Source organism: Antennarius striatus, chromosome 15, assembly GCF_040054535.1.
Source record: "Antennarius striatus isolate MH-2024 chromosome 15, ASM4005453v1, whole genome shotgun sequence".
Lineage (NCBI taxonomy): Eukaryota > Metazoa > Chordata > Actinopteri > Lophiiformes > Antennariidae > Antennarius > Antennarius striatus.
In genome coordinates, this window is record NC_090790.1 from 16,149,710 (window position 1) to 16,175,008 (window position 25,299).

At 40.1% G+C, this 25,299-nt stretch overlaps 1 protein-coding gene across 2 annotated transcripts; it reads right to left on the bottom strand.

The window, feature by feature from the left end:
- Nucleotides 1-1,863: 1,863 nt before the first annotated feature.
- On the bottom strand, nt 1,864-24,403 carry rph3aa (rabphilin 3A homolog (mouse), a). Of its 2 annotated transcripts, XM_068334968.1 has the most exons (17): nt 24,303-24,403; nt 11,617-11,745; nt 11,351-11,480; nt 10,544-10,627; nt 9,362-9,518; nt 8,049-8,222; nt 7,707-7,922; nt 7,430-7,509; nt 7,002-7,076; nt 5,686-5,795; nt 5,481-5,607; nt 5,106-5,159; nt 4,449-4,600; nt 4,280-4,361; nt 4,104-4,200; nt 2,639-2,788; nt 1,864-2,107 (listed from the first exon to the last, which is right to left on the bottom strand). In XM_068334968.1, the coding sequence occupies exons 2-16, from the start codon at nt 11,730-11,732 to the stop codon at nt 2,655-2,657; spliced, it is 1,788 nt and encodes a 595-aa protein (XP_068191069.1). In that variant the 5' UTR covers nt 11,733-11,745; nt 24,303-24,403; the 3' UTR covers nt 1,864-2,107; nt 2,639-2,654. The 2 variants fall into 2 exon arrangements, with proteins under 2 accessions (XP_068191069.1, XP_068191068.1); XM_068334967.1 differs by having other exon boundaries at nt 1,864-2,788.
- Nucleotides 24,404-25,299: the final 896 nt, after the last annotated feature.

Below are 25,299 nucleotides of genomic sequence, written 5' to 3' on the forward strand. Positions count from 1 at the left end.
CCACGCCCCCTCACTCCACCCCTCACTCCACCCCATTGCACTATGTGACTTCTGGGTCACAAAAACTTGTTCCTGGAATCTGGATCACATTGGCATCTTTACTAGCTCTAGAAAAACTATAGTTCAGTACTGGTGGTTTTGTTCAGGATCTGGATTCACAGTTTGGTGACGCTCCGCAGTTCCATCTGTCCTAGTGTCGATCCATCCACTCATTTAAAACTTAAACTGAGCAAACTCAAACACATATACTTTATGAGTGAATGAATGAAAGTGTTGGCATGCAGTGGTCTTTTGATTTTTGTGCAGCTGCAGTAATTACTATCACATAGTGGCTCAGATAGACAATCTGTTTTCTTTCATTCATAGTCCCGTTCCAGTAGTTAGTCTTGTCCGGAAAGCTCTCTGACATGTTTACAGTTGGTAACAGGTGAAGGGGTTAGTGAAATGAAAATATTTGGTTATTGCCTCACTGGAGTGTTCAAATGAAGAAATGATGCAGTTGGTGAAAACAGTTTTTTTTTGGTGCTGTTTCTTCTAACAAAGGACTAAATCTACTGAGTGAATTTAGTCACATGATGTGTTTTGGTAAAAAACACATTCTTCTCTTCATATCTGACTGGCAGATGGTATGAAAGTGAAAAGCTCGCCGATGTATTTTCAGTTTTTGAGCGTACAACAGAATAGACGGAGCAGGCATGTTGACTGACTGAGGACAGAAGTGGGATTCTCTTGTGTTTTAACTCGGATGTCACCGAGGAAGACATCTGCTGCAGTGATTAGTTTTATGACATATTGTCTTCATTGACAGATGGAGAAATGGTGGAGCAAAGGAAAGAAATGAGGGATGACAATAATCCAAAGCTGTTAGATGCCTGGAGGATTTGTCTCTTTCAGAGGGGATTGCTGCTCCTGTCTGATCACATGTTGAGTTCTACAGAATATCTGAAAATTACACCAGAGGGAGCTCTACAAAGTCTGATATATTGCCTTAAGTGATGTCACATAAGGCAGCATCGGTTGGAAAAATTACATCTGAAAATGAATATGAAGAAAAAAAAAAGTTAATACGGAAGACCTGAACTTCACTTTGAAGCTGTCATGAAGATTTCATCTTTTATTAAGGGTGTGAATAACGTTTGGTTTCTGTGCTTTGCTGTCTTGAGTTAAGCTCTGTGAAGCAATTTTACATTTATCACACACTTTTCCCACACTTTTTCAACAAAAACGTTGTACTTTAACAACTCACAATTCAACAGATGCATTCAGTGATGAGTGTCTTTTCCCAGAGCTATAGAGTCAGGAACAGAGTCGCCCTCACTGCTCAAGGACATGTTCATGGATGATGGTTGTGCACTCAGCCCCCCTCTTGAAAAGTGTATATCCGCCACTGGGGAAAGCAGATAATGACGTTATTTTGATGAAGTCAATAAAATGTGTATTTGCATTAGATGAGCTTAAGAACCTGTAGTTAAATTGCATGTTGCTCAATTCTTGTCTGTTCTGCCGTTTCAGGTTGTGCAGTGGAATCAGGTCAGTTATTGATTGATGTTTTGTGTCAAATCTAAATATTTGGGCTCCTTTAAGACCTATCTCCTGATCGAGCTTCACATAAAACCTCACTGATGAGAGAAGCAGCAAATGCCCTCCCTTAATTCCAAGGACAGGCTTTGCAGAGTGACCCAAGTCTATAAACTTTTACCTATATGGACCGTATTATCAGGAGAAGCCAAAGTTCACAAAATTCTCAGCTGCGTGTTCATCGCCGCTGATTGGCTCAAACCTCGCCTGATTGAAACAAAGTTTTCTGCCATGTCACAAAGCAGGACCAGGCGCGCAAGAAGAGTCATCTTTATTTATTATCCGCCACGTGTATGAGTTCAGACATGCACCAATATGAACACAGAGAGCAAAATGATGAATCACTAGGGTGGATCTGATGAGCCGGCATTAGAAGCATCGATCAAATCCATCTGTTGAGGGTTGCATGAATATTTCTTCTTCATAATAATGTAATGCAGACGCCTTTTGGGCTTTTGGATTCCTCCAGAAGACGTTAGAGAGAGCTCACACTGGAAGGAGGGTGGTGATGAAGACTCCGACACGTCATCTGGATTAGAAAGAAAACGCATCTCAAGCCAACCAAAAAGGGATTTGTTCACATTAGGTCCCTTTTAGTATTAAATATATGCATGATGCACAGCGATCATTACATTAATACAAGTGAGATGGATGTGGTGGTGAGACAAGTGTGGCCACATAGGTCAGGTGAGAGCACAGCGCATGATCTCATACCAGCACAGATCAACATAGAGACAAGAGGTCATAGACAGAAAACTGGGAACTTCCTCTTTCACCACAATGAACCACCTTAACGATGATTACAAGGATTTTATCTGCTCCATAAAATTTGATAACTGCTCTTTCAATCATTACAGCATGTCAGAGGAGGTTTATTCACTGTGTGATAGGAAAATCATTCCCTATTTCAAAGAGCTCTGGGGTTAGCATTTGTGTTAGCCGCCCCAAAAAACACAGCTTTCACGTAGCACTGGGTCAAGCTAGAGCAAGAGGATAATACCAGTCCACCAAATGGAAGAAGATGATCCACAGGGAGAACGACAAGAAAAAGAAAACACACAGAAGAGGTGAAGATGCTAATCGTCAAACTGGACGGTGTTGTCATTTAGCAGAACGTGCCAGCGCTCGATCTTCTTGTCCTTGTTCTTGAGGCATTCGTACCAGTGCTTCAAACACTCGCCTTTAGCCTGGATGCCTAACTGACATCCTCCTGCCAGCAGAGAGGAAAGAGAGCATTAATCTTCCTGCTTCCTTTTGCATGTTACACATATATGATGACCAAGTTCTGGTTGTGTGTGAATGTAATGGAAGACAGACTTTCATCGCCCTGCATTCCATAAAATTTTTCATTCATTCTTTATCTGTTGAATTTTCTTCTCTTGGGGTTTTTGTCAGAAGTTGGTCTGAAGATAACACTAATAAGAATTTTTATTTCAAGTGTGTTTCCTCTATATCAGGGCATTGAGATTTTTATTTAAGAGTATTACATTTCTTCAGCAAATTCCTGTGCTTGTTTAGTGCGATTTTCATTCTAAAATATATTTATCTTTGTTATCATAACTCCTTTAAAGCTGATCATGTTTATATTTTCTGTGTTATCATAAACACTAGAACCAGAAGGGATTTACCAGGGATAAATTTGAAGTTTGCTTTGCCTCTTTAACTGACTTAAACTCTGTCATCTCTGCTTAAACCCCTGACTTATTTTGATTGATTAGTTGGAGGTGATATCACAATGACACAAAGAACTGTAGAGGAGTTTCATTTCATATGAATGACTTTCTCATTCAGAAGTTAACCTGACACAACTTGGCATTTCACTATATTTACTCTGATAAGACTTGACTTTCTTTGGCAAAGGCATGAAGGTTAAACAACAGTTGCTGCTTTCATTTTAAAATAAACCTCATGAGAGGCCAGATTGTGACTTATGCAATATATAACTCCACATATGGATTAAACTGTCCAACAAAAAAACAAAAACAACACACATTTCATTTTATTCACAAAGTCAGATTTGAGTATTTAAGCATTCATTTCCGAGAACTCTTCTCCTGGAATCATTAAAAAACAGCCGACATTGTCAGCCCTGCAATTTTCAGACCGGTTTGTAGGAATAAGTGTTGTGTGTTGACAATATAACTAAATAGTTTGTCAAAGTATGGTTTCCTCACACAAATAGTCTGAAAATGCTGCAGTATGCATGCCAGCCCAGTAGGTGGCGTTGCAACCTTTCAAAATCTACACCACAGGATATGATCAAACTTTGATGACTGTCTTTAAATTTCTTTAATTGTGACAACAACCTCAAAAATGATGGAAGACAATAAACACATCCCGCTGACAAAAACTGGAAGTTGAGACATTTCAAGCAAAACCTCAGAACCTCATGGTGATGCCAAAAAAAATTCAGAGGATCATTAAGTTTCACCAAAAAAATGGTGAAGTACAAGATTGACCGAATTTGCATTAGCATGTAAGAAAGGACAAATCTGCTGTATCTGTGAAACACTGTCAACACTCACCAATGAAATCATTGGATTTTCCCATGTCATAGTCCCAGACTGAGATGTCAAGGGTCTTCTTGGCCAGCTCGCCGTGTTTTATGTCATAACCAAACTCCTGAAACGCAGTGAAACAAGGTTAAGACAAACTCACGAGCTGAGGATGCTGCAGCTTAGAAGAGGAGAAGGAAGCTGACCTCATTAAACTCTGGATTGAGGGTCTTCTTTTTGATCTGTGTTTTGTTCTTTGCTTTCTTCCCCATATCTGGCTTCAGACATCTGCAGAACAGGAGAAACTATGTCTACATTTTGAGAAGGCTTCACAAAATCCAATCGGATGAGGAAGAGGAGGGCCAGAGCACGTACATTTTGACAAAGGGGTCAGAGTATCCGTTGGAGTCCATAGCGGCCAGGTGAGCGCAGCGGACCACGCCCACCATCAGACGGTTCTGCTGACTGTTGTACATCAGGGACACCAGGATGCGGCCCCTCTCCTCCGAGTCCTCGGCTTCATTCAGCTGCACACAGAAATAATGTCCTCCATTACAGTAATCCTAATTCTCTCTTCCTCTGTGAAAAGATTATATAGTGATTATTATAATATGTACTGTTGGAGGATAACAACTGTTATCTTAATGTACATATTATATAATAGTGTTAACTTGCATTGTTGTTTAGAACAAAGCCAACATTGTGTAGGTCTGCTTTGCCCCATGATGAGTGAAGAAAGACAGATTTTTGGATTTGGATTTTTGGATGTTTTTAGTCCCATGACTCTGCAGAATGACTTCCTCCCGTGGCTCAACGAATGTAACTGATGTTAACGATATTGGTGAAGAATTCAAAGCGGATCGGTCGTGTCCAGCTGATGCTCGATTTGCATATGAAGGTTGATGAATGCTGATCTGCATCCATTCACACTAGACTGGTCTTTTAATGGGATTCTTCAACAATAAATCTCATATGAAAGGCCTCCAGTAACACTTACACAGGTAAGGTGGGATATTGCACAAAGGGTCTTACATCATCCTCATAGAGAGCCATGCCACGAGATTGTCCTCCAACAGCCTTCTTCACCTGTGAAGAGGGATAACCAATAATAATTATTATCGGTATCAATCGTGTCACTACCCACTACTGTCACATATAAAAAGATTAATTTAATTTCATTCAAAAGTTTGTGAAATGTTTTTGTTTGCTTCAACTTAGTTTGTAGATAGGAATCCACATCCCGCAGTGACTGCATAAAGATTGGAAATATGTAGTCTTGCAACATTCTAATTCATTCTTATTAATTAATATCTTATAAATTATGATTTTTATATGACAAAAAATGTCAACATAATGCTAACTTTCAGTTTAGAAAATTGTACATCTGTAATATCTGTGTAGTTTTACCGGGATCACTCGCTCTAAACAAACACTGAAGTTCTTCTTCTGGTCGAACTTGAGCTTCTTCAGGGCGACTCGTGTCTCTCCTATGAATTCGTTGTGTCCAAACTTGTCCTCGTCGCTCACTGATAGCCTGAAGGCAGAGAACAGACATAAACCCCTGACTTTCATGCAACTGGTGCAACCGTCAGTGGAAAACGTTCTTAGGTACCTGAGAGTTTTGCGCGACATTTCTTCATCAGTGATTCCATGATAGACCAGAGTCTCGTTCCACACGGGGTTCAGAGTGTTCTTAAGCGTCTTGGTGCGAAGCTTGTTTGACTGAGAAAGAGTAGCACGAGACATGAGGAAGATATGAGATGTTAAGTTGACGCTGTGATGAACAGACGCTCATCAACACATCAAACTGCTTGGCCTCAGGCTGCAAATTGCTCTACTTCACGATGAGTAAGACAATAATGACGAATCATAAGTCATCAGCAGTGTAGACTCGTACGCTCGGTGCCATGAGCGTTCATTGCTCAGTGCTACATCATATAATCTGTACATACTGTGACCTACACTCAATTCACAAGCTGTATCACTGAACGCTACATTTATTTAAAGTGCATTGGCTGATGGCGCGTAAAGCACCAACACAAAAACGAGAATTCAGTTGTTATGTATTCAAACCATGCAGAGGGGAAAGTCTGATGAAGTTTCTTATTTCATAAAACATTTCTGGAACCTTCCAAGCAAAAGAGCATTGAATCATTAACGGAAACTTGTTTTAAAAAAGGAACTATGCTTCTGTACGGCTCGTCTCGAAAAATCTAAATTTCCAGGAGGCACAACATCCTATGAGGAAACATTATTCACCTCCTATTAAGAGATGAAAATCCTCTTTGTAGCGTAGAATTTTTGAGCACATCTGTATTGGATGTTTGTGTTGGATCACATCAGAGCTCTGTTTGCAGACGCTAACATGTAGACAAAGCAGGGACAACTTAGGCTCTTTAGTCTTACAGGAAGTTAGTTAATTCTGCAGGAACTAACCTTAAATTTTAAAAACCATTTTTACCTTTTAAAATCTTCTTTGGTTGTTGAGAAGAGTAATAAAATCATAAATCAGAGTGAGGGTGAGAATGTTATGACTAGAATTCTACTTTGAGGTGTTCAGAAAGTAAAAATAAACTTAATTTTCTGACCCCCCCCCCCATATTATCATACCGACAGAACATTAGCTGTGAGATAGGTGTCTGTCTGTTTGTGTTCAACTCAGCCTCAACCCTCCAAAATGAGACAGATATATTTCTCAGGGGTTGGTGTAGAGTGTAGACTAAGGGAGTGTAAATAATGGTTTATTTAATGCGATAAGAAAAGAATCCGGTGCTAAATTGTTCTCTTCTGGAAGGTTAAGTAGACAACGATTTGCTAATGAGATCAGCCTTTGAATAGACAGGTTTGTCCATGAAGCCTGACGGGTGGAGAAAAGACAACAGATTAATTTATGTTGTTTTCTAAATCGAGTAATTAACATAATTGTACCTTACTGGCTCCTGGTAGGAGGTGCAGCTTCACGTACGGGTCAGCAAGTCCATTTGAGTCCATTGGTTTTAAACCCTTAAAGACATAAACATAAAGGGACGTGATGGTCAGGATCAGCATCAGATAAACGCTTTCAAAAAAACACATCAGCTCTTATTCATGTTTGTTACATGATTAGTCCTGTCTCATTTTGTTCGATTTCATCTTGTTTTCTAATGTTAAATGTCGCACTGTCTGCTCTATTCTCATTCTCTGCCCGTCTCCCTCCTCTCATTGGCTCATCTTGATGTGTCTCATGTTGTCTTTCCTTGTCCCGTCCTCTACTGTACTATCTCACTTCGTCTTGACTCTTCCGTCCTGTTTTGTTTTGTCTTATCTCGTCTTATTTATTCCTGTCGTGTCTCATCTCGTCTCCTCTTATCTCTTACCTTAGCTTTAACGATACAGCAGTGAAGGGCGTGACTCTCCTGTTCGTAAAGGAGACTGAACTCCAAAGATCCAAGAGTGGCTGTAATAATAAAAACACAGAAACACATCAGACATCTTCCTTTTTTATTCGATTTCTATTGGATGAACTAATCTCCCTCTAAAGCAGAAAAACACTGATATGTTACTCTGCTCCGAATTTCTTTCTCAGCTGTCGGTCCACCTCGTCTGATGTTGGTAAAGCGTCCTTCTATAAACCAGAGGAGAAAACAATCTTACTGGCATCATCCGAGTCATAGTCATCCTCCTCCTCTGTTCGATCAGGTGGGGGTCGTGCGGCGGGGGGGTTGTTAACCACTGGATTAACAGGTGGAATATTTCTGGTCGCAGGTACATGTGAGCTGTAGATGACAGGTTGTCTCTCCTCCTGCACAGGTGGAGGAGGCCTCATCTCTTCACTCTCCGAGCGTTTGTTTTCCGCATTTGCTGTAAGAGCTGGTGACACGACGATGCAAAAATTAGCAGCTAATTAACATCTGAAGCATAAATAGTGACGTGAAATGTTTTGAAATCCTCCCTCTGGGTTTGGGATTATTCTTGGAAGGAACAGTGCTACGTCACCTGAAGCGGAGGCGGCCTGTTGTGCATTTGCTCGAGGTGGTTTGGAGGCTAACACTTGTCTCTCAGTCTTCATTACCACTGCTGGAGAGGACTCGGTGTCATTATAGCTGTCAGCTGTTCTTGCTGTCTGCTCCCATTGTTGTGATGGACAGGACTGCTGCTGCTGCTGTGGCTCTGAGGACACACAAGAATAACCCTGTTACAACAGCAGCTACTGTCTGCGGCACAGCTAACTAACCTAGTGCTTTAAATTCCTTTAATCCAGTCTCCATTCATAGAAAACAACCCCCTGAATATGTCTGATTAAAAAGTTCAAGTTTAAGTTTCAAGTTTATTTATTTGCATGTCCCAATTTGAGCAGTCCTTTAAAATTCGAAATATATTAACAATAGAAAAGTAAAAAAGGAATAATCCTAAATGATTTGACTGTAAATCGGCTTTACTGTTACAACACATTTTCATACATTTTTTTGTTAAAACTTGTGTTTGTTTTGCATTAGGTAACGTTTTAACCAGGAAGATTTTAAAAACAACTATGAGCCCGTCTGACTGATTTGTGTCCCTTTAAACGTTTACATATTCACAGCAGAGAAGATATTTTTAGAGGTTTTATTATTAGATAGACTGATATAGATATAATGAATATAAAACATCAATAAATTATTCAATTATATAAAAAATAAATCTTTGCATGTCAAGTTAAATTCATCAGCGTAAATGTCAAATTAAAGCCTCCAGACTGAGACAGTTTCTTGTTGGGCTTCTGAATTTTCACATTTCAAAATAAAGGACAACAGGCAGCACCAGATTCTCCAGCAGCCAGTTTGGTGTCAGGATGACATTCTGTGTTTGGTGCATTCCGTCCTGTAACCACATGAGACACTCATGTCCTACAGCGAGTGTCAGCGATCGTGTCCTGATGAAACATGAATAATTTGCCATTTGGATGTTCATTTGTGGGGTCATATGAATACTACTACGACTGCTGCAAATCAAACTGTGTTCTCTAACTGGAGCTAAACTATGACATATAGATTTTAATGTAGTTACTGAGACCATCAAAGTCATTCTGCTGTTATAAGCATTAAAATGTATTTTCTAAAGGTAGTTTCTTTTCTTATGTTACCATCAAAAATTAATAGTAAATTATTTTATGTGTACACATACTTAATTTTTTAAATAATTCTGAACTATTCAATCACCTCTCATAGTTCCACTAAACTTGACATCCCATAAATCAACTGGTGGAAGGTTCATAAAAGTCAGATCTGATTTCAGATTGAGAGCCATTTTTGAACAAGTTGAGTAGGTACCATATTGCTGTGGTGCAGGTTCCTGTGATCCATCGTGGCCCCCAGCAGCCGAATTGTTCTCGAGGCTGGACTGTCGAGGTCTGGACAGAGTGAGGGGGGGCGGCAGACCCTGCTGGTCTCGTCCCTTGAAGAACCAGGCACCTGAACGCTTCTGGACCTGCAGGAAAACAACTTCTATCAACTGAATACTCAAGAGTTAAATGAAACAACACAAGACAAACTGATGATGTCCCTCAAAGCAGTCACACAGGCGAGTAGCCCCTGGTGGCGAAAGCAGGAGTTGCAGCTCAGTCTTTCTGTCTTGGAAATGAAACAGTGAATGTGGGCCATCATCCTTTGTGTTTGTGATTGTTTGTGTTGAACAGATTGATAGATGAGCTAAGAGGGGCGCTCAGTAGAGAGTATGTGGCTCCACAAGGCCCTTTAAAATAAATCAAAGTGCTCCATATCTGATCATTGCATCCTCTGCAGCCCTCAGATGAAAATATCTTGAGAATTAGGATATGATCAGAAAAAGTCATGGATCCATGTCCTCATCTGGATCTCATCATTACTCAGTGTTTGCATCTGTGGTTCACATCCAACCCTTCAACCCATTTTCATGATAATACGTAGTTTATGCACAGCTGGCAAAAAATGTTTAAAAAAATTTACATCTTGCAATGTAAATAAGAAAAGCAAAAAAAATGTTGAACTCCCAGATTCACTCCAGAATTTTATGTTTTTCGTCCTGTTTCTACAGTCAAGATGCCTGGACCTTCCTATTAGACATAAAAAGCAAACTATTGTGTTAAAACTGTTTTCAACTATTTGTCTTCTACACAGTATGACTTTGTATCTGCTGCCTTTCAGATAAATTATCAGTGACTGACAGAAGGGAGCTTTTATTCAACCTGCACCATTGTTATTAATGCATTTCTGTGGTTTATATTAATCACAATATTAAATTTCTTTTTCTGAATTCACTAAGTGAAATCATTACATTTTACTCATTTGGAATATGGAGGGAGTGTCTATGGAAGGTAATTTTCCAGGTCACTAGACAGTGAAATGCAATTTATGAGAGTCTAAAAGCTCGTAAATGATTGATATTTGGAGAAAAAACTAATTTTCTGTCCAAAAGGATGACATAATGGCATTGACACCGTCCTGATCTTTATCCTTTATCCTCCTCTCCCTCACCTCTTGCTGTTCATTGCAGATTCTGCACAGCCATGCCGGACACGTCCTGCTGTTGCTTCGAATCCCGCATTTGCTGCAAATGTGCTGCAAAGAAGTAAATGCACAGATACAGAATCCGATACAGATTTAGTCCTTAATGACAGGTGCACTGAGCACACACATTTTTACAGTTCAGAGAGCATCAACCTCCCTACTCACTTACTGAAATCAACAAGAAGTAGAATGTCAAGCTTAAGACCAGGAAACACACAGCGCATGTCAGAGCGAGTTAACATATGGCCCACTGGATTCTTAGCATCGTAGAAAACACTATAGAAAACACAGTAAACAGAAATCCTGTCCGTGTCCTGATATCCCGTGGGAATGACTGCGTCTGTTTACATCCCTTATTCAAGCAGAAATAATTATGTGGAACGCCATCACCAACAATACAAAGAAGCACAGGTCCCGTAAGTCACAGTAATGACAGAGATCTCTCAACGATGAAAAAGCTTTCTATAATAATAAAACAAACCTTAAAATATGTAATTAGCATCTAGAAGTAAAGTCACTTGTAAATTACTTCTAGCTCATAACAATCCCTGAAATCTCAGGCTACGGTTTTGGTATCAAAGGGAAAAATGGGAGTCCCAAAATTGAATATGGATTTAATGCCTCAAAAAAAATTTTTTTATCTCGAAATAGCGACTATTTGAAAATAATTTGCTAATGTAACAAAAATAGTGACTCTACATTTCACTTCACTGTGATATTCTCAGTCATTGTTCTGAGAAACTGGAAGGAGCTTCAACAGTGATGTCCGCCTACCTTTTTGCACTGCACACAGAGGACCGCTGTGACCCCCTGCGGCCCAAAAGACGACCCACACAACAGGCAATGCGAGTGTCCGTCACCACACGCAGTCTTCTTGATGTTATCCAGCCGACTGGAAAGACGCCTGAGAACACATGGGAATAAATGTGAGCACAGACACAAACCTGGCAGTTTTTACACTGAAGGCCCTCCAGATCAGTGACTATCTGCATGAGGACGACTGACGCCATTCTCAGTGACACCAAAATTTCCCTCCTCACCCGATCCTCTCCTGCTCCATGGTCTCCATCATGGCTGCACGAGCCAGGACGCTGTTGATGATCTCCTTCTCTTCATCCGTGAGCTCCTCTCCTGGGGGGAATCCAGACACATTCATCGTCCACCTAATCCTGAACCCAAAACACACAAAACCACACAAAAATAGACACACAAAGCGTAAGTGGTGTGCAAAAGTGCAACTCGGACAAAAAGCCAGTAACTCCACAAAATGCATCAGTAAGGAGGTCTAGACGCTAAACTCTGAAGACAGGAGCACAGCTGGAAACATTTTGGACTGCAGAACACGCAAGGGAGTTAAGCGATAACTTAATAATACACCTCTGAGCTACAACCAATTGATCTTTTGACGGAGTATCTCATGCATTTATTCATGCAGCTCAAACTGCAGGCCTGGGCCCCAAACCTGACCGACAAATAACTTCAGAAAGCCCCATAATTTAGTTTTGAACTGGGTTATTCATACGTGGCTGTACCCAAACGTTTAAGCCGGAGGTGGACTGAGTACACACATCAGGAAAATGATTTCTTATGTGTACTTCACTTATCAACATTGTAGTGTAATACATGCCTGTGTTTATTTTTTTCATTTAATTCAATAATCCAATAATGGTTTAATTTAAATATAAGATAAGATAAAGTGTCCCATTAAAAAAAGACAAATACTTAAAATACTGTGCCAGCAACTTCTTATTGTATGTATTTTTGTTGTATTGATTAGAACCATTGTGTAAAAAACTGATTTATAGCAGTCTGTTAAATTTAGTGTTTGAGTTGCATTTTTCAGTAACTGATCATTCATCATGTCGTGTTTCTCACCCCTTGATCAGCAATTTCTGATCAATATAACAGTCATTGTGAGTTCTGGAACAATATTCTTCAATATGACCTCCTGTGACCCCTGACCTTTCATAATAATGGAGCAGAGTACATGCAAAGTGTATGATGTATGGACCTGTCTTCATTTCTGTGTGCATAGTCTTATTATTGATCAGAAAGAAAAGTGTTTCTTATGAGAAGAAAGAATTGCTTGAGGAACTCAATTGTAATGAAATGCATTCTGGGAAATATGTGCAAATATATCAACAATGATTCAAAATAACTATGCCGAACAAGTTAAGAAAACGATCCCTTTAAAATCTGATTCAAATTAGATTTTATGTCAAATGCTGTTATTCCTCATTTGTCATTATTTTTATTCACTTTAAGATGCATGTTAATGATTTAGTGGATTTTTTTTTACAATTATTTCCCATTTTATTTAAAATGATTGCATCATTATCACATTATTATCATATCAGATCCCCAAAAATTACCATTTTATTTCAGATTTGATAAGCAGGACGTGTCTGACACACAACACACAGACCAGACCAGCAGCTCCTCGGTGAACACCAACACCATTGTGTTGCTGTTTGTGTGAAAAAGCTTCCAAAAACTGACAGAATAAAGGCCAAATGCCCTTCAGGTACAAACCAGGTGCAGTTGTTTTCCCAACATGAGTGTAAATGTGCATCCTGCATACACGTAGCAGCGAGATGACCAAAGCAAACATTTAGAGAAAAATGCATCAAGAAGTCAATATAATGTGAATATGTTGTCTATTTTCAGTTCTACTGTTTGCACAAAGCTCTTTTGTACATCTAGAGTCCCTGTAAAGAAGCCTTTGTACTTATTTTGGACTATTTAGGTTATGTAAGACTTGATCAAGGTTGCTATATTTGTTGCATGTATAATTATGATACTCAGCCCTTAGGGCTGCAGATGGAAGTTGGTAGCTGCACTGTTGCCCTGGGATGATTTTAAATCCATCCTGCAGAACATCCACACCTATTATGGCAGGAACAGCCAAGATTCCCGTCTGAACTTTTGACTTGTCACATCTCTCTTGTGGATGCATTGATGCCAGCATAAAATAAGTCAGTGGCTGTTGTCAGATAAACTGCATTGGACAATTTTTTTACTTTTTATGTAAATTTATTACAGTAATGGAATAAAAAGAATTGTCATGTCCCCATCTGAACCTTTAAGATTGAGAATAAATGAGTCTTCCCATCTGACTCTCAGCAGGAACATGATTGAACATCCAAATATTATTTTGCAGCTAATACTCAGGCATGATCGTAAGTGCGGGTCTTCTACTGTCAGAGTGCTTTTATTGTGTGGTAAATGGATGCTTTTGTATTATGACATTTCTTATTTTCTCGTGGTCGGGGCTTTAACCGCGATGATGTGATGCGCCCTGACAGTGTGTGAATGTGTTAGTGTGTGTGTTTATGCAGAATCTACTGAGTTGTGAGTCACAAGCTGGAAATATCTGCCATTTCCGAATGTTTCCTTTCTTACTGACCCCACCTTTCTTTCTCCCTTCGAACCCTTTGAGGCTCTGACACACTCAAAGGCATCAGTCGGGTTGTCACGTTGTCCACAGTGATAGTAACCCCTGACATTTTCATGCACTGGGGACGGGATGTTTCTCGGGGAACAGCGAGGAAAAAGACAAAGGGAAGGACAAAGGAATGCTGAGCCACTAAGTAAAAGAAGCGTAGAAAGATTCTTCACTCAGCAGCGTGTGCCTCATCTTTTATTAGGTTTTAAAGCTTGGACACAGCTCGTACCTCCGCTGGTAAGTTAAGAGTGAAGCAATGACTTAAACAGATGAGGTAGATGAGGTCAGACATCTTCAGCACCCTTACAAATGGATTTTGTAAAAGAGAATAGAATGTGCCTAATACACGGAGGAAAATATGATAGATATTAGATATGAAAATGAGATATGTGCACCAATTTTCTTTCATTGTCAGCGAACGCTTTGTATGAACAGTCAATCCAGGAGGCTCCAACTGTTCCAGCAGCCTGGTTGGACCAGGGGCGAGAAGTTTAGGTCATGCTTTCCTCTTAACAATGTTCTTGTCAAGCGATAATGAGTGCATTTCCCTGCAGTGAGAGTGTCTTCAGGCATGCACAATGCAGGCCAAACTTCAATAACACGTTACAACTAACAGTTCGTTTGCCATCGTCAGGAGTCAACCTCAATTAGAGCCCTGGTTTAGAGCAGCTGTACATTTTCATGGTGTCTGTGCAGCCGGACATGACCGGCAGATGTTCGGGAATTTAACCGTCGGCAGCGCTGGTGGAGCAGTAGGTGTGCTAGAGCTGAAATAAATCATGGCTAATCAAATTAGCTCATGTCAGACATGTTTTAAAATCAGCCGTTAAAGCAGCCGAACAGACGGTGAAATCTCCATAGCCGTGTCTTTCAAGCGGAATAATGTGTTTAACTGCTCGTACAGTTTTATGTTGTCTGACTCTGTCACCAATTTTTATTCTGTAGGACTCTACAGCCATGTTAGCTGGCAGCTCTGTGGGGATGTATATCTAGACAGAATGGGGCTTTGCGCTAAGCTCTAGTGTCAAAATGCTAATATGGTAACAACGATGATGCTATTATGCTCATATTCAACAGGTGTGGTGCTGCTTTTACTTTTATACCAACTTATATGTCTAAAACAAGTTTTGTGACAGTTCATCTAATGCTTGTTCACTGCTGGATCAGATCTGAAATTCAACAGTTCAATCTTTGGGACAGTGATGAATCCTCCACCCAGTTTACATGTAACTGAGACGAACTGGCCAACAAAGTTCTGTCCTGCCTCGTTCTGGATGGAGTGCAGTAAAACTTCTTTTCTATCTTATAATATATAGAAACTTCAATGCTGTTACTGAATGAATGGATTATCTTATAATAAATCACTAAATTTCATATTCTATCCTAACTCAGGACCTTGCAGGAGATTATAAATCTTGTATTATTATTGTCAGAGTCAGCTGTTTGTCCCCTTCACAGTCACAGGCAGCATGAATTTACTATTGAGCGGTGCTGCTTAACAGCAGATCAATAGAGCTCTGCATCAGGACATGATGCTCGTATCTGATTCTCAATGTCATCCCCTGAAGTGGACACAACTGCTTACACATGACAGCCTATCAATATTATCCTCATATCACAGCACAGCCTCTCAATGAGTCTACTGCGCAGCACTCAGAGCGTTTAGTACCGTTCAGACCGAGCTGTTCCTATCAGGGGTGATGGAGCCCTAACGCAATATGGACCACCAGCGTGGCAGATCCATTGATTCGGTTCAGGAAATCTTTTTCTTTCTATGAGTGACAATAAGTAGGTTAATGAGATTACATGATGACTGAAGGCATAGAATGCTCAAATCCAGGATTTATCTCAGACCAACATGGTGACAAGAGAGCTGAGAGTGCTGACACTGAACAATGACTGAAGGGATGAGATCAAGGTATCATCCATCTCACGGTGTGAGGAGCTCATTGATCTGGGCCGCTGGATGATGGGGGGTAAGCCTGTCATCACATCACAAGATTCATATTAGAGGATCCTGCAAAACCTCAGAACCTAAATTGCAAATCCAGGACTTCATTTAAACTCCTGTCAATGCACATGCAGTCTGATTACAAGTGTTTGCTGTCGTTAGGCTAAAATACCTAAACACTAATTATATGGACCCATGTAACTGCACACATTACACATGTAATGTGTGCAGCTATACATTAACATTAGCTACAGGATCCAAAAATATATGCTTTTGATAAAACAATACAGTTAAGTCCATTAAATAATTCTTTTACAGCTTTATTTTTTCTAAAAATTGTTTGGTGGATTGTTTGAGTAGTTGTGACGTCACACATCAAAACACTTTATACTTCAGAACCCAAAGGGTAAAGGAGAGATTGTCTATTAAACATTAATTTTATTATAAGAATCTGTTTCAAGAGGGCATGAGAAAATCCGTCATGAATGCTTAACTGACTAATCAGCATTCATTAGCAGAATGCTAGCAGTTTCTGGGCAAATTTATCTTCCAAAAAACTTTGACTTTCATTTTACTATATAATATGAGCATAAACTGAAATGAAGTTTAGGCTTTTTTTCTAGAACTTTGTGATAAATAATTATTTTCTTCTTTTAGCTCCATTTACTCCCATTCATTTAGGACCTATGGCCTCTCAGTGAGTTGCATTAGGTGATAAGGACCGAATGGGCTGTACGTAGAAGGGGGCGAGTCAAAACAACCTTGATGTCAAATGCTCTACATAAAAATATACAAGGAAAACAAAAAAGAAGTTTAAAGAAAGTTTGGGAAAATCTATCAACCCACATCCAGATCCACAAAACTCCAAAAGGACAAGATGCACCAGAAAACATAGTAACCTCCTATAAGAGGATTTTAGAGAGACAAACACATATGATGCACACCTGTCTGTTCTAGTCGTCTGTTCAAACACTTCACTGATAAACCACAGAATTATTTAAAGTAAGGCTTAACAACAACATTTTTATCTCTACTGTCCCTACTCTCAGACATCCTCCCTCACCCCTTCCTCCCACATCAACCATCTGATGAGGTTCTGTCGTTCCGAGCGTCCTTTGACACCATGTGCGATTTTGGCCCCATTTCTCTGACACTACTGGATTTGAAAAGGACAGAGCAGAACCACGCTAATGATGCGGGGAGGGGGGTGATGTGGTTTCCTGTAAGCATCATTTGAAAAGGCCACTCCAAGGACACGTCACCACATGAAGCCTGTCGTGATTTAAACCTGCTCTATAGCTCCAGTTGACCGATGGGGTGGAACGGCCTCCAGGGAGAAGGGGTGTCTACTGGTGTGTGTGTGTGTGTGTGTGTGTGTGTGTGTGTGTGTGTGTGTGTGTGTGTGTGTGTGTGTGTGTGTGTGTGTGTGTGTGTGTGTGTGTGTGTGTGTTGGGGATTATGGGTTGTGAGGTGAACTGGGTGTTAACTGCTGGACGATGAGGGGAGGAGTAAAACTGCAATTCTCATCCATCCACCGATGACTGTTTCCATCACCATCAAAAATGAATGGAATTACATGAAATAATGTAATATTTAATGTCTATGCATGAATCAACTATGATGAGATTCTCCATGGTAACAGGACGATCTATCCTTGTGACATCAAAGTTTTGATCCCCAGGGAGTGGGGTTATAATCCTGAATTCCATTTTGACATATAAATTTTACAAGAGAAAATACGTAGAGTGTCAAAACGATTTTAATCCATCCATCCATCCATCCATCCATCCATCCATCCATCCATCCATCCATCCATACATACATACATACATACATACATACATACATACATACATACATACATACATACATCCACCCTGGGAACATTGTTAGTTGCTCTTCACCTTCTTGCTGTGAGGTGACAGTGCTAACCGCTACATTGCTACCCTGACCCCTTATTGTTTCACACGTATTTCAATCATTCATTCTGTAAGGAACTGGAGCCCATCCCAGCTGACCTTGGGCACGAGGTGCGGTTCGCCCTCGTCACATAGAAACACAAAATACCGACAGTCAATCCAGAGTCATCACTTCTCCGATATCAAATGTTTTTATGATGGGAGAAAACTGGAGAACATGAAGGGCAAGGGTAACCCACTCCTGGTAACCCAGGAGTGGGTTACCCTTGCCAGTTCATGAAGGCAATCACCAAACAGGCATGAGCATCTTACATTGAAATTTAAAAGAAAATGTGTCCACTCTTTCCGGTTGACTGTCAATCTCACATCAGTCTCACACAGCACCCGTCATCCCCGGACTGTAGCCCAGAGAAAAGCAGTACACACTGACGTGACGTCAAAGAAACCCAGGCGCTTTAGCTCCATGAGACAATGTGGGTTGAAAAAGAGCTGCAGGGACACACACACAGACACACACACAGATATATACACAACTTATTCATGACAGCTCACAGCAAACACACATTGTGCGAGAGATGCAGGAAGCAAAAACTCTGACAGATTGCATCATTCTTATGTTTCCTGTGATGCCTAAAGGCCTCTCTAACATGTTTGATATTCATGTTTTGGGAGCACAACACAATTGTGTTTACTCTAGCAGAATACACTACTTAAAATCAGTGTGTAACATTAAGAACCAAAAGCTGAGCAGTCTAACAGGCTGTAATGAAGTCCAAATTTAGCTCATTCTCCTCTTTAAACTCCGTAATAAAATGTCTTTTGACATAAATTTATACAACAATCACTTTTAAAAAATGCATCAGATTCAAAAGTCTGTCTCAGGTTCTGTCTGTTCTACGTATTATTTGTGGCTGGCTGTGTTTTTTTTTGTCCCTATCTGACCTAAAGTCCCACATCCACTCTAGTAGAGGAAGGATGAAAGAGAGAAGCTCCAGGATGATTCTCCAATTATACCCGAAAAAAGCAGACAGAATTGCCCGGACAGAATAAAATGTTGCTTAAGGAAACTGGATCAGTCGAAGGAGTTACAAATGGGGTTAGTCATCTCCAGGTTCAGACAACCTCATCCTCTACAGCAGCATCCCGATTATTTACGGTCCACAGAACATTCCCAAACGCTCCCATCTGAATTAGACTGGAACATTTCAGCACCTCTACAAGTGTCATCCAACACACTCATTCATCCTACATCCAAACTCCCTCACTCCACTCCACATCTGTCACTCTCATGTAAATCTATCAACCATTCATTCACCATCTATCTATCCATCCCTGAATTCACTCTCCAGCCTCACCCCCCTCCACATATCCCTCCACAACCCCAGGCTTGTCAGCCCAGTGAGGAAGAGGCTTATGGAGCTTAGTTCTGCAAAGAAGCATCACCACCTACTTTATCCCCCGCCTGATGACTCTGTGGGGATCATTAACCCTTGCATAGGCATGTACACAAGACCCCTTTCTGATGACTCCTGGGTTCAGCTGAGCAGATTTAAGAATAATCTGGTCTTCAGCTCCTCCATGGGTGGCTGAGAGCTTTGACGTCACAGTTTCCTGTGCAGAGGAGGAGGTGGCGTGACAACAAAACATATGAGACTGAAGACTTTCAGAATGCATCATACACAAGTAGGTTGATGGAAGACAGCAGGAGTGAAGAGCCAATCGTAGACATGAGTCACCAGAAACGTGCATGGCACACGTTTTTCTGTGACTTTTTCAACTGGGATTAAAGTTTTCAGCACAGTTTGACTAAAACAGCATCTCTGTTAATCATTCTCAACGCTAGTATTGTCACTTCTTTGTTAGCATACTGATGTCATGATTGAAAGTATCACTTGGACAACCATGAAATGTTTTGATACCCATAATCAGCAGACAATCAATAATCTTGCTTGAAAATGTGGTTTGACTTTTGTGTTTGATGTAAAATGTCTCAGGTTCAGATAATCTTAACTGCTAAGCGTAAATAGCACGGTTTATTAATTCAGATCTCCTTTGGCATGAATTTGAAGTCCAATATTAGCATGTTAATAAGCTAGAACAAGAGGATGAAATCCCTGCGAAATATCTGCATGTTAGCATCGTTACTGAGTTTATTAACATACTCAGCTGGACCAACAGGTCTGTTGGAATCTGAAATTAATTCAGTTTGGGGTTTTTTCTGTCTCATGAACTCAAATTCCACCAGGCATTCTTGAAGCTCCATCTATCCATTTATTCCTCTTCTTTCCCGTTCCCCCTGTTTTTGTTTTTTTTTAACCGAAGGCAGAAAACAAATGAAAGCGCTGTTACAGTTAGCAGCTTGTGGTTATTTGAATGTGCACGCGGATGACAGGAGTGATCTGTATGGAAACAGCAAACGCCCATATGGTGAGTGGTGAGCGGAAATCAGATTCTGTGTGTGTGTGTGTGTGAATACACCAGGGGCAACAGTGAAGCTAAAGCAACTAAACTGAGCAAAACAAACTGCAAACCTCGGGCTGTCTCCCTCTCTTTCTGTCGACTGCTTGTGTGTTGTTGGACCGGAGGAGAACGTTGGTGCATCGTCTGACTTTCAATGAGGAAGTCAGTCACAAGGGTCAAAACAGAGGTGGAATAATGAGGAGAAATGAGGCCAACACGTGTCCTGTGAGAGGAGATGTTGTCATTGACTGAAATTTCATTTTTTAAGCTAAAATTAGTCCTGTTTGAACCTGACAGACCAACTACTGAACCAACACCAAAAGGATGACAAGAAGCCACAACAGGCATAACTGTCTGTTTCAGTTTATTCCGTCAATGGAGTAGCATTTATAGTTTCTCTATATTCTCTAAAAATTGTGCAATTTCCAGAGACTTAGTAATATTTAAAACATTACACAATATGTTAAACCCCAAAAAATCTTATTTCATATTAACTAGAATCTTAAACAAACAACATCAATAGTCCACACCCTTTCAAACTTTGTGTGACCCACCATGTGCTCCCACTGGCTGTGACAACACAAGAGAATGACAGTTCCCATAATGCCAACTGGGCCCTTATGCCATCAATGCCTGCATTAAAAAAAAATATAAAAATAAAGGTTCACTATTAACATCTGTAGAGGTACGGTGCAGAGCCAAGTTGGAATCTGATTAGACAGGCTAGAATTAATCAAATCTCTATTTCAGTCTGTTTCAAGTTTTAGAAGACTTTCCGGACATCTGGTCATCCAATAAAGGTTTCCTTGTAGTACTACAGACATTTAAAAAAAAAAAAATTCTCCAAATATCCTGTAGTCAATGTATCAGCTGTTTTCAAGTATTTGGTGTGTCACATTTTGGAATAAAAATGGTGTATTGTCTATTTAAAACTCAATAAATACATACATTTTTTTAACATGCTCAATACACTTGAAGTCATATTACATGCCGCCACTGAATGGAGCCACTGTATGGGGGCATGCAAGGGACATTTTTCATCAGGAAGATGCTAATGAATGTGTGGAATTATATGGCGGTGTGTCGGACATCTTTGCCCTGAGGCCGCTAAACGGTGTGTCTTGGGAGAGATCATCATAGCAGCCTATAAACGTGTCATAAAAGACTTCTGTCATCAGCTGGGATTCTTATGACACAACACATGAATACACATCTGGATCACCTTCATCCTTCCTCGCATCAAACCCTTCAAGTGTGGCGGTGATGCACGGCTCAGACCACCGTGAATTTGTGAAACGCAGCTGCTGTTTCAGCTGCGCTGAGAGAATTCTCAAGTGCTGAAAATGATCATACCTCAGCTGCCGATTTAAGGTAGAGGAAAGTCAAATACTGTACATTTCAAACGTCCAAATGTTTAAACACCCAAGAGAATGAGACCTTAATGGAAGTAACAGGAAAATGGGATATTCAAGAATTTCAATACGATAATATTATGGATTAGGTCCCAATGGACTTGGCTTCAACCCTGACTCTGATTTATAAGTGTAAAGGCATTTTTTAGAGGCATAAAAATCTATCCAAAAGCACAAAGTCCCCGCTTTTTATTATTATTATGAATATATGAATTAAGTTTCAATCACAAGACCCCCCAAAAAAGAGCAAAATTACCAGAATTATAATATCATGATGTAGGCAACACAGATTGAGGAGTACTAACATGTCAGATTTACAGCGTGTCAATGGGAAAACATTAATCATACTTGATGGGACTGGTGTTGGGGGGGAGGGGGCAGATCATACTAACACGATCATGTGTCCTTGTGAAGATGATTCCAAATGATGTAATAAGTCATTTTACTTGTTTTAAATTTAAGATTTCACAAATGAAACTACTTGTTTCATTTGAAAAGTCATATCAAACCTATTCCCGTGTGAAATGTGTAATTACTTTCTACAATAGCTGCACCATGCATTAATGTGGTGACACGACCGATTCCTGGTCTCTCTCTGCATATTAATGATCAAATCAATACGATCAATTCCAAATTATTATGTTGGGCCATGTTCTTCTTCATTCATGCGTTTCCTGGCTCTCTGCTGCTGACGTGTCTACATCATGAGCGAAGGTGAGGTGAACCTTAACGGAGACGGTATTTTATCAAAGACAAGGAAAAAATAAAAACCCCACAGTTGGGAATATTTTCCCTGAGATCAGCAGGTAGGTGGTGTCGAGCTGGCGTGAACCGTTTCTGCACATTAGCCCCATCAGTCAGCGCCTCAGCTCAGCAGCCTGAATAATCCACCACCCACATATTACAGTCAATATAGCTGATCGGGGGTCAAAGGGGGGCATTCAAATTGGATTACATGGAGCATGGGAAAGAGGAAGAGGCTCAATAAAATGGAATATGGCTGAGGATGATAGACCAAATAAAAAACTTTAAGTATTGCAAATTGATTTCACGGACACTCCGAGCGAAACACATGCATCCTTTCTTCTTCTTCTATGCTTATCCGTTCTCCTTCAGCCTCTGTGCTGACGGTTTCTCTGGAGCTGACACCCTAACCTCCAACAAAGAAGATAAACTTCCCCATTTTATCGTTGTACCTGAAGCAACAGAGTCGTGATAGGTTGGTCCTCATCATGTGACTCCATAGAGCACAAAAACCCAACCCTAAAATCTGGATCATATTTGTATCATTATTGGTTTGATGGTTATTCTAGAAAAACTGAAGTACACACATGAATGTAGTAGTGGATTAGATATATTTGGCTAATACTGACAAAACAACCAACCAACAGACACTGTAGAAAGTAAGGCCGTGTTACTAAACATTTAAACCTTAAAACAGGTAGATATCAAACCTGTCAATCAGGAAACTGCGCTTCTGAAAGCAACAAGTGAGCAAATGACCCAGGTATTTTTAAATCTAAAATCAAACAACAATACACACAAATCAAAAGGTCAGGTCAAACGGTTAGGTTTGAATATCATCACACCATGGATAATTAGCATAACAATACAGAGGTGGAAAAATTTACCTTGAAAATGAACCCTGAAGGTTTAAAGATTACAAATAATTCACATTAATTTACAGAAAACGCCTAAAGATTTAAACAGCCACTTGTCATTGATTGGAAATATATTCCCCATTGAGAGGAGGATAAAGTCTTCATTATTTTCAGTCTGCTTACTTTTTACAGGTGATCGTAGAGCCTAAAGGAAATATATTCTCACAGATAATTTCTTATCTTAATCAATTACAGAACACAAGTTTATTAATATGGAATCATTGCCAATGTTACTTTGAAAAGTTATTCTTAATTTGAATCTATTTTAAAAAAAAGCCTGCAACTTTGGCTAAAAAATAAGCATAGAAAATAATTAAACATGGTAAAAGCTCAGCTCCCCAGACAAACACATAATATGTCATTTCTTGTGATGTAATATCTACTGAAATAACAGAAATAAAAATGCAGCTCAACACAAACATTGCCTGTTCAAAAAGGATAAGGCGTTTTCACTTCTCTCAAGATTCATCTTTGTGTTGTTTAAGATAGATAAAAACGAACTGAAATCATAGAATTTCATTTCAAATTATCTGTTCTCTCTGAAAATGGTATTCAAAAAATAAAACTTCAACATCAAATGAGTCTGAACAATCATAAACTGCCATTGTTCACCTTTTATGTGTCAAAATTTATGTCAAACAGATTTTATGATTAAACCTTTAATTATTATTAAAATTGACATCTCTGGGAAAATATTTGAACTGTTTCTTTAACATAAGCATCATCAGTTAGAAAATTTACTGTAACTTAACCATTGATCTTTGATTCCCAGATTCCTGCCGTGTTAGACTCACATGAAATAAAGTTTGCAGTCCAAACCCTTGAAAGACATTGTCCACCTCAGACTGGTGTTGATGGACAAATGGACAATGTCTTACCTGTGGCTTCCAAACACACGTCTTCCTGATTGCAGCTGCTTCACTGTGACACAAACTGGAACGCCAGCAGCTCCGTCTCTGCATCCAGCATCCTCTCCGGTACTCTCCTCCTCACTGCCAGCCTCCTCGACACACAGGCTCTCGTAAGGACCTCGCTCCGCCTCCCTCCCTCCATCCATCCACTCCTCCCCCATCTCTCCCCCCTTCTCTCTCTTTAACCGAATCCGTCCACTCTCATCTCATCAGCGGAAGATAAAATGGTGATGCCACTATTGCTGGCAAAGTGCACCACAAAAAAAACCAAAGGCTTAAAAATCAGATGCACTCTGTAACTCCTCAAATAATGAGCCCCTCATTTTATCTACTTGTATCTCTATCTATCTGTCTGTCTGTCCCCCCCACTTCCCCACCACCTGCCTGCATTGCACTGGACCCCAGTGCTTGTCCCTGTGGTTGTGGCTCCATGAACTTGACTTACACTTCTTTGTTATTGATTGACCAGGACACCACAGCTCCCAGGATCACAGAGGCACACATTTTCCTCCACCGCATTAAATATTTTTAGGAATTGGAAAAAAGAAGGGAGCGCCGAGCAGAGCCGCTGCTTCTTCACATGGAAAGAGTCCATTTAGCTGGTTCTGCCATCCGGTTAGGACTCCTACAGGCAGCCTCCCTTTGGAGGATTTCTGGGCACGTCCGAACCTGTAGACCAAAACCCCCTGGAGGGTCTGTAGATTTTGTTCACTCTGAAATGGATCAATACATGCGAGAAGTTTCACCAAGTTAATTAAGAGTAAATTCACCCCAAGGCTTCATCTGAACTAAATGTTTTAGACCAAACGAAGAATATTTACAAAAACAGAGACCAAAGAAAACTTTTACAAAATACTAAATGAACATATCTGAGCTTCAATCATCTGATTAATTATGTGATTGATCACATTATTCATCTTCTCATGACCCTTCAGATCAGTCTGGTGACTTTTTATTGGGAGCC